At 53.9% G+C, this 13983-nt stretch overlaps 3 protein-coding genes across 3 annotated transcripts; 2 read left to right on the top strand and 1 right to left on the bottom strand.

The window, feature by feature from the left end:
• Positions 1–552: 552 nt before the first annotated feature.
• On the bottom strand, positions 553–1832 carry B0T26DRAFT_872089 (uncharacterized protein; the record flags this gene model as incomplete). The annotated part of the gene is made up of 1 exon (XM_060447949.1): positions 553–1832. The coding sequence occupies one exon, from the start codon at positions 1830–1832 to the stop codon at positions 687–689; it is 1146 nt and encodes a 381-aa protein (XP_060296465.1). The 3' UTR covers positions 553–686.
• A 1605-nt stretch (positions 1833–3437) lies between these two features.
• Positions 3438–5216, top strand: B0T26DRAFT_645418 (uncharacterized protein; the record flags this gene model as incomplete). The annotated part of the gene is made up of 2 exons (XM_060437715.1): positions 3438–3643; positions 3749–5216. 2 exons carry the CDS (start codon positions 3438–3440, stop codon positions 5214–5216), a joined length of 1674 nt encoding a protein of 557 aa, XP_060296464.1.
• Positions 5217–11015: 5799 nt separating this feature from the next.
• On the top strand, positions 11016–12627 carry B0T26DRAFT_648019 (acyltransferase 3; the record flags this gene model as incomplete). The annotated part of the gene is made up of 3 exons (XM_060437968.1): positions 11016–11060; positions 11153–11780; positions 11858–12627. 3 exons carry the CDS (start codon positions 11016–11018, stop codon positions 12625–12627), a joined length of 1443 nt encoding a protein of 480 aa, XP_060296463.1.
• Between the last annotated feature and the right edge of the window lie 1356 nt (positions 12628–13983).

The following is a 13983-nucleotide window of genomic DNA, read 5'->3' as shown; positions in this document are numbered from 1 at the left end:
TCTAGCCAAAAACCGGCTAGTCCAGCGTTTTCAGAGGGTCTCGTTATCTTCGAGCATTCTTCTAGCTAGTTTCCGAATTTGGGCGTGGGTTGGAGGGTGACCGAGCGACCCTTGGAATAGAATCCATTCGGTTAAGCGTTCTTCCATAGCCGGAGAAAGCTTTTGATTAAGAATTTGGGCCTTGGAGGCTGGCTCGGAACCACGAACCCGATTAAAGAGAGTAGTAGGGGGGATGCCGTGATTTTCAGCAGAGCTACGGAGTAAGCCGGTTTCTGCATACTCTGCCAGCGCATTCTGCAAATCCAACTAAGTATATCGCTTCATCTTTCATTTCTCAATTGAATGGAGAAAAGAAGATAAGTATTGAAGCAGAATTGGTCGAGTTGCAAGCGATTGAAATAGGTGAGTTGGGTGGCGAGCGGCAAGTCCTTGATGACAAACCTTGTTCCAAATCCAGGGGTGTTCCATAAGCAGACCACCTGACTTATGTTATTCCAACAAAACTACATAATTGTTAGAAAGTGACTAAAGCTAACAACACGGCCGCATTTGCATGGCCAAACCCATGTTGTCTGTACCGTTGCTTCCCAACCATAAACAGACAGGGAAAAAGAAATAGCAGCCCCAATCCCTCCCCTTTGAGCAACCTCTCAAACATCCACCATCAAAAATCCAATACACACCAATCAATTACTCCCCCCCAGGCTACAATCATCCACATCCATCCCACCAGAAGAGACCAACGCCTCCTCAGCCTCCGCCTCAACAACCTCAACCACCGACCCCCCTCCACCGCCAGCACCCCCAACCTGCTGCCCCTGCCCCTGCTTCCCCTTCCCCTTCCCCTTCCTCAAAACCTCCGCCCTCTCCCTTCTCGCACGCTCAAGACTCCGCTTAGCCGCCGACTTCTCCTTGGAGCGGTTGCGGCACGCCGTGCAGTGCACGAACCGGCGGTTGTCGTTGGGCTTGCCGCAGTTGACGCACCGGCCTTGGGCCTTCTTCTGGTTCTTGCGTCGCCGGTACCGGTCCGTGCACGCCTGGCAGTGCAGGATCCCGCCGGGGCGGGCCGGGTTGGAGCATTTCTTGCATTTCCTAACCGGCGGCGGCGGTGGTGGTGGTGGTTCCGCTGCTGCGGGTGCGGCTGGGACCGGGGGGTTGTTTTGGGGGGGGAAGGGAGAAGGGATGGGTCTGGCGGGTGCAAGTTGTGGTCTGTATCCCCCGTATGTAAGCGGCAGTGGCCATGGTGGTGCTGGCACTGGTGCTGTTGGCTGCGGCGGCCTTCCGGTGGTGATGTTCTGGTTGTAGTTGTCGTGGTTGTGTGGTCCAAGAAGAGGCCGGTGGTGGGCTGCCGACGCTTCCCACTGAAACGGCGCCGGGCCGCCCGCCACCAGCAGCTCGCTCTGGTAGATGGGCGCCATCGTGCTTGTTGCAAGCTGGGCGGTGGTAGCAGCTCTCTGCCGTTGTTGCGTCGCCCCGCCTCTCCGGCTATCTTCTTCAGCCCTGTTATTGATGCTTGTCAGTACAGGTTGCTGTCGATGCAGTACGGTGTTGAGGTTTTGCTGTTGCCCCTGGCCGGCATTGTTGTTGCTGCTCTCGTTTGAACCTAGACCCGGCGCGTCCACGCCGTACATGGCCTCCTCGAAATGGCTCGGATAGAACCCGCCGTCGGTTCCCCCCGGCGTCTCGTCGAGCCGCCGCTGGAAACACGGCCCGCACAGCTGTCTTCCGTCGCGGTATTCCGTGAGCAGGACCACGTCGATGGCCACGCCGCAGCTGTCGCAGTCCTGCTTGGGCCTCTGGTATGGGTTCTCACGCGTCAGCGTGGTGTTCATTTGTGCGGTAAGTCACCTTCAGTGCGGCTTGGGTGCCTGCCTTGCTTATTATGTCGTCCATTGAGCTCTTGTCTTCAGAAGTTTCGGAAATAGAGTAGCTAGAGCGGTCGGCTGTCTGGGGTGCTCCGATGCCACAGCTGGCTTGATACCCAAGTTGTTGCATGCTTTGGACAGAGGTATTTTGGAAGACAGGTGGGAAAAGTAGTCATGGATCAGGTATTTGAGATTATTTTCCGGATTGAGATGTTTGAAGACCCAAGCTGTCGAGGTGTAACCCATGATAGGGATAAGTTCGGTACCAGTAGTGTTAGCCGCGCTAAAAGCCGAAGTGCTCGGCGAGAATTTCGATCTGGTTATTTGCCTCATCAGTCTCAGTTTGATAACTTCCGCTGTTAGTTGATAGTCTGCTGTCGCTTATGTCTGGCGGTTTCCGAGAGTTTGGTCTACTCGTCGACTGTGTGACAAGGTCAGATGAGGCGGAGAAGCGGAGATATCCCGTAGAACTACCAACGCGGAATAATTAATAGAAGCGGCTAGTTCCTCGCCTGGTCCTCACGGTGTGTAGCGTACCCAGGCTAAAAAGGCAAAGAGGCTCAAGCGCAAATGCCACAGAATTCCTGGCGTTCCTACACGGGCACCTGGTCACACTGTTTGTGCCAGCGGGGACGCTGCGTGGCGAATGATTCGCCCGGAGCCGGCCCCCCGGGCCGCAGCCGCATCTATTGATCATATCACCTGCTCGGATCTTATGGGTACCTAGTACGAGATTATGTTGGTTAGGTGTTTATATAGCCTCTGCCACTCACTGGGTCATGCAGTGACTGGATTCGCCCTCCCCCAAGTTGCACCGGCGGTAGTACCAGAAAGACACACAGATACTGTTCTAACAAACACGGCAAGTTTGTAGAATGCCTTGCAAGTTGGGGGAGTCGCTCACGTTTCAATATCTCAATATTGCCGCGGAACTCTCTGTTTATCACGAGTGGGGCAACCGCGGGAACGGAAAAATTGGCTTCTTCAAAGTCTATCCTCGTTCTCGTTCTATTTTAGACAATCATAGAGAGCGCCTTTCCAAGTTTTTGTATTTAAACCACATAGCGTGGCTCAAATATGCCCGCTGTCACATGTCACGAATAAGAACAAAAACGCGACCTGAGAACTGTACAACACAAATAATTATGTAAACAATCGTCAGAGTCTGTCCACGTTGTGTTGCTCTTTGCCTGCATCTCAAAAACTTGATACTCACAGCCGACAACCCAAAATAGTGATATAAACCACTTCCAGGCTCGCATACGTGTGTTTCTCCCATCCGACTTCAGCTTCCACGTTCCGTCCCAACGAACCGCATCCATTAAATCTGACAGCTGCTGACAGCTGTGTGCCGCGCGGGTTAGCGTTCTTGCCACTCAAGGCGGGGTCGGGGGCGCCCAACTGACTCATCAGCTGGCCCTAGTCAAACAAAAGCCTCAGTCCGACGTCACCTGGAATTATTTTATCCCTGCAGGTCTCACTCACCATCTCTAAAAACATAGTCACGTTCGGAAATTATCTTAGCGGCCGACGGCACGCCGCACGACTGCGACAAAAATGGCGCCGACCGCGATGACGACGCCGCTGTCGCTGCCGACTCAAGCGCCCTTGTCCGATGGCTCCGACGCCAAGTTTTCGCTGGCGAGGCCCGCTGCGCGGCTCGAGTCGATGCCCACCGAAATCATCGACATGATCCTCGATTGCCTCGTGCCTCAGCCGCCCGAACTGGGCGAGACACGCCCGGTATCCTACGCAAAGCTGGTTCCCGGAGAGGCGTGGTAAGCTCGTCAACTTCCCCTCCGACAAAAAATGGAGCAAAATCAACTTGAAAGACCTTGATGTGACTTCTCATCCATTCTATAACTATCTCTGATGAAATTCAGGTATTCCCTGACGCGCAACCGCCGTGGCTTGTGCAGCCTGTGTCTCGTCTCACGTCGCTGGGCAGCCGCTGCCCGACCGCTGCTCTACCGCGTCTTGACCATCCTGGACGAAGACGCCGTGGTCCTGCTCTTCCGCACCCTCGTCGAAACCCCCTCCTACGGCACCTGGGCTCGCTTCCTGTCCTGCCACCTCACCCTGACGAGCGAGCCCGTCATCCGCGAGGCGCGCCGCGCCATCAGCAGGCTACTGCGCAGTTGCAAGCCCGCGACCGAGCTCGCCGCCATCGTGGACCGCATAGGAAATTTGCTGAGCCTCATCGACATGATACTCCCGAACCTCAACGCGAGCGCCAGCGTTTGTCACGATGACCTGCAGCGCATGCTTTTTTTAATCTTGATGCTCCTGCCCAGGCTCGAGACTCTCTTCTTGCAGCTGCCCATATCGGACAAGGAGCCCTGCTATGCGACGCTGTTAAATGACCTGAAGAGGTTTTCCAAATCGTGCGTCCACACCTGTAAGGACCCAGATCTTGTTCCTCTTCACAAGGTTGGGACCCTGCTTCTCCAGGGCGATCCCGAGGTGCAAGCCCACTTTGAAAGAAATGATTGCCATTGCGATCTCGACCACGTCTACGGTGCCCGGTTCAGCCACTACTGGCCACTGTATGACGCCTTGCCCAATCTTAAGACACTCGAGGTCAGCGTCGACGACGGCTGCTGGATCAACGCGGCACCTGGCCGCGATGGCGGCGATGACCTCTACTTGGCCAAGATTCGCCACATTTACTTGCACAATAGCGTGACCAGCCCCATCGACCTCCACCACCTGCTGCACAACGCGCCGAACCTGGAGACGCTCTACATGACGCCGCGCCGCGAGTGGGACACGGACTACGGGGTGGACCCGGGGGACCTGTCGTTAGGAGACCCGGAGTCGCTGGACGCGGCGCTGGTGCAGCACAAGAACCTGCGGCACCTGGACGTGGGGTGGCACACCCTGGCCGGCTACGAGAGCCTACTCGGGCCCGAGGGCCGGCTCAAGTCGCTGCCCGAGCTGCGGCGGCTTGAAAAGCTGTGCGTGCAACTCGCTGCGTTGTACAGGCCCTTGCCCGGCACGCACGCGACGCCGCTGGCCGACTTGCTCCCCCCGAACCTCGTCGAGCTGACCCTCGAGGACTACTGGTGGTTCAACATCCACCACTTCGACGCTATGGACGACTGGCAGCCCCAGGACATGATCTTGTACTACCAGAACTGCCACAACTACCGCGTCAAGTTCCTCGACATGTTCACGCAGTTCGCCCGCGACGCTGGCGAGCGCTTCCCCCGCCTCAAGAAGGTCCGCCTGCTCTGCAAGATCCCCCAGACGTGGATGATGAACAGCACCGAGGTCAACCTCGATTTTCACTTTGAAGATGTCCGTACCCTGTTCCGCGCGCAGGACGTCAAGTTTTTTGTCCTTTCGTAGCGCCTCGGCAGGCGGTTCTAGACAGTCATTTCTTACTCTTAATTATCGTACTAGTATAACTAAATGTTGATTTTAGGGTCGCGCGGTGAAGGTTTTACGGAGGCAGGTCTTGTCATTGGCTCATTCAAGCTTTGCCAGTGTTAAATGGCCTCGATGTTGCTTGCTCCTTATTTCCAAGCGAAACTGCAAATCCAGACACCGGTAGTTTGGTCAGTCCACGCAATTAGCTGTACGTAATTGTCCAGCGTATCGCTATCACCTTCTCTTTGTTCCCCCGAGAAATAACAGTCGGTCCTGGATCTGTCATTATTTTGTTGGTTCGATATCTCCTATGACCTCCAATACATCTGGTCTTACTACACTTAATTAAATGAACAAAATCCGTATATACGCCTCGGTTGAAGGGCAGAGAGGGAAAAACGGAGAAGACAAATTGATGGATAATAAAAAGAACAAAGAAATAAAAAAAACCAGATCAAGGATTGAACCTTGACCCTGTTGAATTGAAGCGAAGGTGGGAAGGGACTCCGTTTAACCAAGTGGCTGTTGCTACTTCGCTGAAAACCTAATGGGAAGTCGGGGTATATATGGTCCCGGACCTGTAATGTTACCATCTGTAATGTTACCCCTCTGAAGGACGCTGCGTGCCCCAGATATCAGGCACACATGATGAAATGACGGTTGCCTTGACCCTTAGTATTGGCCCATTGGGGTGCCCGCCTTGTTTTTCTTCCTTGCAGCAGACTCGCAGGTGGTCAATGACTACCAGGCCAGCTGTCGGCCAAAGTATGGAATAGCTCATATCGCTTTGCCTGGACACGTAGACGCCGTGATTTGGGTGATTGAAGAGTCGGGTTGAAGAAACACCGATCAGGCATGGACTTGCATCCTCTTGACTCGAACATTCGGCCCTCTACCCTTTTGATAGACTGCGATCCCGTTCTGGCTCCATGAATGCCAAAGGACATATCTCTCCTCTCACCGGAATCCATGACAACAAGGTCGGAGGATGCCAGTCTCGTGTGAGCGCCAACCCCTTAGACTCCCAGCTCCGATCGACAATCTCTCCCTATGGAAACGGGCCTTTCCGCCAGCGAGGCTTCTGTGGAGTGTCTCGATGACGCGGGCACAAGTTTCAAGTTTTAGTCTTTCTCTCACTCTTGCATCATTTGTTTCAATGCTGGCTTGCCAGTAGGGGGTGATCATGGAAACAATCTCCAAGGCCCAGGAGATAACTAGGTAGACAATTATATTCACGATCACCGGTACCTTGCAGCTCCTTGGCCCACGGCATCATTGTGGGTCAGATGCGTTTCGTCAGGGTTCACGGTTAGTGATTCAAGTTGCTGGGGGAGGGTCACGAGGCTCGAACACGCAACCCGTCATTTCAACCCTCAGGGATTGATGGGAATAGCAGTAGATGTTGCCTCCGATCTTATGGAGTAGCAGTGTTCTAGACCGAGAGAGATCCCAGGAACGGAATCTTGTTCCGACGAGAAGGCGTACAAACATCGCAACCAACAGCACGACGCGTCATTAGAATATGAGCGTCCCAGGAGAAGAGGCATAGACAGTACTTTTGTCCGAACAACCCCTGTCACGAATCTCACGATTCTGGCCATATTGCTAATGAATTTAAATCCGGGGAGCCTTACAAGGCCGCGGGAATAGCGTCTGACTGGTGTAACCGTTGAGAGAGACTCAGTGGATCAGTCAGAGTGGCAGCCATCATCGGGAGGTGGGGGGTTGTGCCACACGCGCGCGTTAGTGGCCCCTTTTTCTGTTCTATTTTCTTCCAGCGGGACGTGCATTGCCAGGCCCGGAAAACCGCGAATGATTCGCGCAAAAACATGCTATGGTCCGATGGAAAATCCTTCGCACATTGCGACGTAGAAACGCAAATCTTTGGTGTTTTGTGTAACCAACGAAAGGCCTCGTTGGTTTCAACTGTTTTGCTTCAATTTCCTCGACAATCCGACCGCTCAAAAGATGGAGAGGTTGGTGTCATGACGACACCCAAAGGAGAAAGCTTGTTGAACCCCCAGGGGACGCCGCAACCGTGGAGCCGAATGAAACGTGGCGCTTGCCAAGACACGCAATCAATCCTCCCCCCCACCCTTGAGAAAGCGCAGAAAACAACGAAAAGGGAAAAGAATGCACTGAAGGGCAAGAGAAAGAAAGGAGGATTGTGATCGGGCCCCGCTTCCAATTAAAGATGTTAGCGTCGGGCGAAAAAGAAGGCGGCTCGCCGTTTTTCGTTCCTCCGAGAGTGGGACAGCTGGAGGAGACATGACGCGCGTCCTTTTTAGGTCCCGTCAGTCTTGGCCGGCCGGCAGACAACTCAAAAAAATTTCATTTCCATGGTGTCGCCGGTTGTTGGGGATTGGAATTAGGACGACAGCAAAAAGAGACAGAAAAGGAGCCAGCAATTGCCGTTGCCAAAATAACCGAGCAAGCTAGATGGGTATTGGCATTTGCACTACCAAGTCTTGGATCCCTCGAGAAGGCTCGTTTGTACGGCCAAGAACCCGCACTTCTTGATATTTCTAGGATTCGCGCAAGGAAATGCACCCCCTTTCAATCACGCGACATGGAAACTTGGGTCCGGAGCAGGCGGGGGAGGGTCCTTTTGTCTCCAGGGGTCCACAGGCCATCTTGGCGGGAAGTGGATTTTGGAGAGGAAATTTTGGAGATGAAGATGGACAGGGAACGAGATTGCACACGTCATGGTTTTACGATGGGTCAGCTATCTTACCTGGGCGAACTCTTGACCCTACTTCCCGTTCCACACTGGTACAGGAGAGGCCCGGAAAAGGGGGATGGGATAATACCTCCTGCAGGGCATAAGGGGAAGGGAGCTGCCTGATTTCAGCTGGGTTCCAGGCGGCGATTCGAATTCCATGTTGCCCCAATTTCTTCGTTGTCCCGAATCACGAGCGTGCGAAGGCGACCGACATTGAGAGTGAAAATCGGAACGACGGACGGATCGTGGGGTTGTCGAAGCGGGTTGGTGGGTTGCTTCGGCGGCCTTTCTCTTTGTTGGACGCCAGGGACCCCCATCGATGTGACGGGGTAAAGATGGAGGCGGGAAAGGCGTCGACGTCTGGGGACATCTCAGTGTGAGTGCGCTGTGCAGTGGAGGTGGCACAGAGCCCGGTAGATCCTCAGATGAGCCTTGATTGCGACTACAAGATCCTGCTCGTACCTGAATGAAGATACTAGAGTCCTCTTTTGATGAGTATCCATGCTCGAAGAGCAATGAGGAATATATTTGTCTTACACCCACCGATAAGGAGAAATTAGTCGGCAGGTGGCTCTAGAAGCTGCACAAGACGATTGGAAGGATTTATCCTCGTGGCGCACGCCCGGGTGGGATAATCTTGTTCAGCGGGAACGGACAGCGACAACCAACTGAGAAAGCCAAAGCCAAGTCGGCCAAGCTTAACCTGGAACATGGGATTTGGCTGCAGTCTCGGAAAATGCGAGGCCCAACAGAGTCTGATACCAGCGTTGTGTTTGCTGAGAACTTTATTGCGGAAACCCGAATCTTGAAACGGCTGCCGTCGTGAATGGCTGACTCGTCAGCACCTGTTCAATAACTGGTAAATGAGGAGGGGACCTGGAACCTAAGCTCTTCACCTGGTCAGCCACTGTCGGGAGCTAACCCGAAAATGTACACCTCAAAAATGGGGGAGGGCCATAATGGAAGTGACGTCTCTCCTTCGGCAAAGCGGCACACCGCCAAGGCCCAGTTCCTTGGCTGCACAACTTTCCGGCCAAAGAGAGATACGGTGCAATTAGGCGGAAGTTAGGACTAACGAGCAAGGCCCGAAAGGTCGGTGGACTCTTCAGCTACACGTACGTGTAAGCTTACTTTTGGTATCTGCTGGATATAACTTTACGGTCCTTTCTTGGATGGGTGGCTGTGACGGACACGTTTCCAACGGAGAACGGCTGCGGCTCCGAGTTACACGAATTCCAGTTGGCATATCGCTGGCCCGCTGCAGAAGAAGATCAGTGCTGATAGGAGGGCTAACGAGGCTAAGCAAGGTTCCCGCGCACGAATGGCGATGAACGGCGGCATGGCAAGGCCGTCTCCGTCCCGATACGTAAGAACTCCGCAGCCGTGACCCAAGCCCCAAGCCCCGAATACCAAGCCCCATGCCAGCAAGGCGCTGTCAACTTGGCGCCGAAACCCAGTCCAGCTGCGAAAAGGGTGGACCTCGTGACGCGGCAAGTAGTTGCATGACTGAATGCAGCGTTGAGAGCGCGATAATTGAGACGAGATGGGACGATGGGCCAACGAGAATTTACCTAGAACCATACCGCGGACTTGATGCTGCGAACTCACTAAATGGACAGTGTGCTCAGATAAATGGACTGTTTACATTGTTCCAAGAAGTGGGGAAGACAACGAGCAGGCTTAACAGAGATTGCCTTGGACCAAAGCATAGAACGTTAGTGTCTCTTTGTATTCCATACTGTGTACATACCTCAAATCTTTCCAGACGTTGGGGCCATATGGCCAAGGGGAGGAGAATAAAAATTCCGAAAACTACAAAGTCCAGACCAAAAATCCAGAAATAGATATAAAGCAGTTAAAATAGACATTTAACGTGTTAACCGAAGCTCTCTGCCGAGTACAATTGTACGGAAGGAACCTCATGGCTGGGCGGGAATATCTCAGTTGCAATTGCAAACCCCGCGGACTTTAATGGATACAGCGGATCGGTCTGAGCACTGTCAATTTATCTAGAGCGACAAATTATGGGAAAGAACTTGCATTGAAGACCCGCTCTGCGTATAAACTGTGGCTGGTGAGGCGGAATAGCGGACAGACTGACAAGCTGCCCGAAAGGAGCAGCATTTACTGCCCTGTTCATCCCGCCAGGGAGTGGCCGCTGCAGTGCACACACTCGCGGCTCTCGGCATTCTTGGCGGGGTGGCCAAGCAAGGGTATCAGTGGCCAACGGGGCCCTTTTTGGTGGCCCTGGTGGGGGCTTCGCGCCTGGGTCGGCGTGCCCTCCAAATTTACGGCCTGCTTGCCATTCCTTGGCCAAGCCACTGGCCTGCCTGGCTGCATAATAACCTGAGCGGCTTCCCTGGCAGGTTCTCCCCAGGGCCCCAACCGCCACACATCCGGAGGTGTTTGAAGAAGTCTCTTATCTCGCCCGCATCTGCACCTGATTTACACCCGGAGCGATGCATTCTCGAAACGAAGGGGGGAAAAAGGCAAGCAAGACCAGCACCAACGCCATCACGAATTGCTCAAAAACAGGGCCTAGCAACCCACGAACACGGATCCAGTCGGATCGATTGACTTGAGCAACAGGGATATCCTTCGCTTACCGACAAGCAGACGAGGCCTACCTTGCTCACAGTGACACGCGTCGACGCAATCGGCTTCGCTGTCAAATTACCATCCGGTTTGCTTCGCCTTCGCAATTCGAGACCGACGACAACGCCCGTCCTCCTCCTGAGTTCCCGACATTTTCTCGGCCGACCAGCTTTGGATGACCGCCTCTACCGCCGGTAGTGCTCTATTTTCTTTTCTCTCGATCGATTCGTCCTCGGCGCGGCTCGGCACCAGGCACGATTAAACTTTCGGCGTTTCGCACCCACCACAGTCGCTCGCTCGACACGCTGAAGTCTGGGGAGGCACCATCTTCCGCCTAATATTTTCCTAGGTCTCTGGAAGGCATCAACCGGGCCGGCCTTGCTTTGTGCTATTGTTTCGTCCTCTTTTTCGATTGTCTTTGTGTGTACGGAGTAGAGGCCACGACATCAACACCCGCGACAATGAGTGCCAAGTCTGGCAACCAGCGGAACATCAAATGGGTTGAGGTGCGTTCAGCTTTGCCCCCCTGCACCCCCCCCTTCTCTCGTGCAACTCAGTCACGCGTGCAGTTTTCTAACACGGTTCTCTCCTCCGGCAGGGCCTTCGAGGCGTGACCTCGGTTCTAGTCATCACCACACACATCGCTCGAGCGTTAGATTACGCCCTGTTCTGGCCCGCAGATGCCGCCGACAAAGGGCCCAGGGTTCTGCAGCTCCCCTACCTGCGAATACCGTTCCAAGGCCGCATCGGGGTGCCGATATTTGCGTTCCTGACGGGATTCGTATGCGCATACAAGCCGCTTAAGCTTGCCTACCAGCAGGGCAATGCTCCCGCCGCTCTGAAGTCGGTCGCGCGAAGCGCCTTTCGACGGCCCCCCCGCCTCGTGCTTCCTGCTCTCATAGCGACCTTATTTAGCTTCATAATGTCGTGCTTTGGGGCCTACAAGGCGTCGACGCGATGCGACAGCTTCTGGGTCCGCTTTGACACTCCGGACTTGATGCCATTCTTTGCCAACGTGCAAAGGCTTTTCAAGTCCATGCTCACGACCTGGACGAATGGGGAGAACCTCTACGACCGGCACCAGTGGGCTATGCGCCCCTTGCTGGTCGGCGCGTTCCAGGTCTACGTTGTGCTGGCGGCCACAATTGGAATGCGTTTCAAGTACCGGATGCTTGTACATGTACTCCTATTTTTGTACTGGCTGATGAACGTGGAGCCTTTGACAGGTGAGTCTACCAACCCTTCAACTTTTAGATCCCGCCGCTTGCGCTCAACTGAACCTTGACTGACGCGTCGCAAATAGAAACCTTCGGCGCAAACCTTGCACTCGGCACCCTCCTCGCCGAGCTAGCCCAGCATCGGCCCACCCAGAACTTTATTTCGTCACATCATCGACTGCTCACGTACATCATCGCTCCCCTACTCTTGGCGATCGGAGGCTTTGTCGGGTCATACCCGCAGGAACATGAGGATTGGTCCCCCTGGGCTGAGAAACTACACAAGTTCTTGGTCGACCCGGCCGGGGACGAGTCGCGCGGCAGTTTCATTGTTCCCCTACTGTCCAATGTCCAGCGACGCAGCTCGTCGTTTTTTATCCAGTGCCTAGCTGTCGCACTGTTTGTGTCCCCCGGCATCCAGAAGCTTCTGTCTCACCGCTATCTTCTCTGGTTGGGACACCACTCCTTCGCCGTGTATCTGGTTCACGGCACCATTTTGAGGACTGTGGGTATGTGGATTGTGTTCGGCATCACGGGCGAGCCGTGGCAACCGGCCGGCAAAAACGAGGACGGTACCCAGCAGGAACAAGAGTGGTTGCAGCCGAGATCGGAAGGCCACAAGTTGACGGCCATCATCGTGTTCATCATACTGACCTACACGGCGGCATGGGCGTGGATGAGATGGGTTGACACGGCATGCGCGAGGGCCACTCAGTGGCTGGAGAAGAAGGTCTTCGACGACGATGACGGCGAGGGCAAGGCGGGATTTGCAGAAAAGGGATACTCCGGCCACGTGAACGGAAACGGGATACCACCACGGCTAGCGGAGGCCAACAGGGCTCACCCTCCACCATAACCTTTGGCCACAGCTAAGGAAAGCAACAGAGTGTGATGTTTGGATATAAGGGACGGGCGCCTCTTTGAGCACACGAACCTAGATGGTCATTTTTATACATACACTTCGTCGACACGCCACCACGATGAGAGTCTCAGAGGGGGGATACCCCTCATATGCGACGGATTTTGAAGGCCTCACGACGAACAAACATGAAAGACTCCGGCTACTGCAACCGACCAAGGGCGGCGTCGATTATCATTCTAGCCAACCTCTGGTATGCCTTGAAACGAGGCAGAGGGCAGAGATCAAAGTTGAGGTCCACGTCACCCTACCAGAGACTCAGGCGGGCGGTTGTTGTCGAGATTTTATTCTCTACATATATGATATGCTTGTATATAAGTTACTGTAATGCATTATTGGGGTGGAATTCGATACCAGCTGGTTTTATCTTGGCCAGTTCTGCTCTCGTGATATTGCTACACTGCGATCAGGGGTATTTGGGTTTTCGGTGTTCATCATTATTCAGGGTTAGGGTTAGAAGCAGGCTGGTTGGCCGCGCCGCCTCCTTTTTTCGTTCAAAACGACTTGGCAAAAATTGCAGCGATTTATTTCATCTTCCAAACCGGGGCCTCTTCTTGTGGCACATTTTTCCTCCCCCTGGTTTGAAGTCGCAGCACTAGAAACGCCAAGACGACCTTGGAAGCGGGCAGACGTTGATAAACAGTTTGTAGTCCAACACTAACAAACTCTGGCCCTGGAAATATTTAGCTGTTGCAATGGCCATTTGATTCACCAAGGAGGCGGTCTTGGCGGACATGCGCCGTACAGAGCGGCCGTAATACCCACGGGTAGGCTTCTGGTGCCTTCGGCGATTGAAGACACGACCGAGACGACCGTAGCAAGATGGACCCGGCCGCCGAGAAACCCCCCCTCTCCAAAACTCCAGCTCAACGAAGTTCTCATCGACGGTCATGTTTCTGGCTGAGTCTTGAATTTAATCGTCAAGTTTCACTGAAGCTAGCACGAAGTGCGTTACAGCTGCTTTCAAACTCACGAATTGCGCTTTCATAACTAGGTACGTTGTCTATCTAGGTGGCAACATTCCGCTGTGTCTCTGATACAAGCTCATTACAGTAGACCTACCAAGAACGTGCATGCGTATCCGGTTTTCCTCGAGTGCAAGACTAGATCCGCGCGAAAGACAACTAATGGCGGTACGCCCATGAGCAGGCACTAGGGAGAATATGCACCATCTCGGCTTCCAAATTTCAAGTTCCAGCTCACTATCTTGTATGACAAGTCTCGCATGAACCACAGATAATACTTGGTACTTCTTCCGCTTTGCTTTCTCCAACCTTTCAAAGAACAGTAACA

Source organism: Lasiosphaeria miniovina (assembly GCF_030549165.1).
Source record: "Lasiosphaeria miniovina strain SMH2392-1A chromosome Unknown B0T26scaffold_4, whole genome shotgun sequence".
Taxonomy (NCBI): domain Eukaryota; kingdom Fungi; phylum Ascomycota; class Sordariomycetes; order Sordariales; family Lasiosphaeriaceae; genus Lasiosphaeria; species Lasiosphaeria miniovina.
This window is presented reverse-complemented; position numbering and strand designations above follow the sequence as displayed.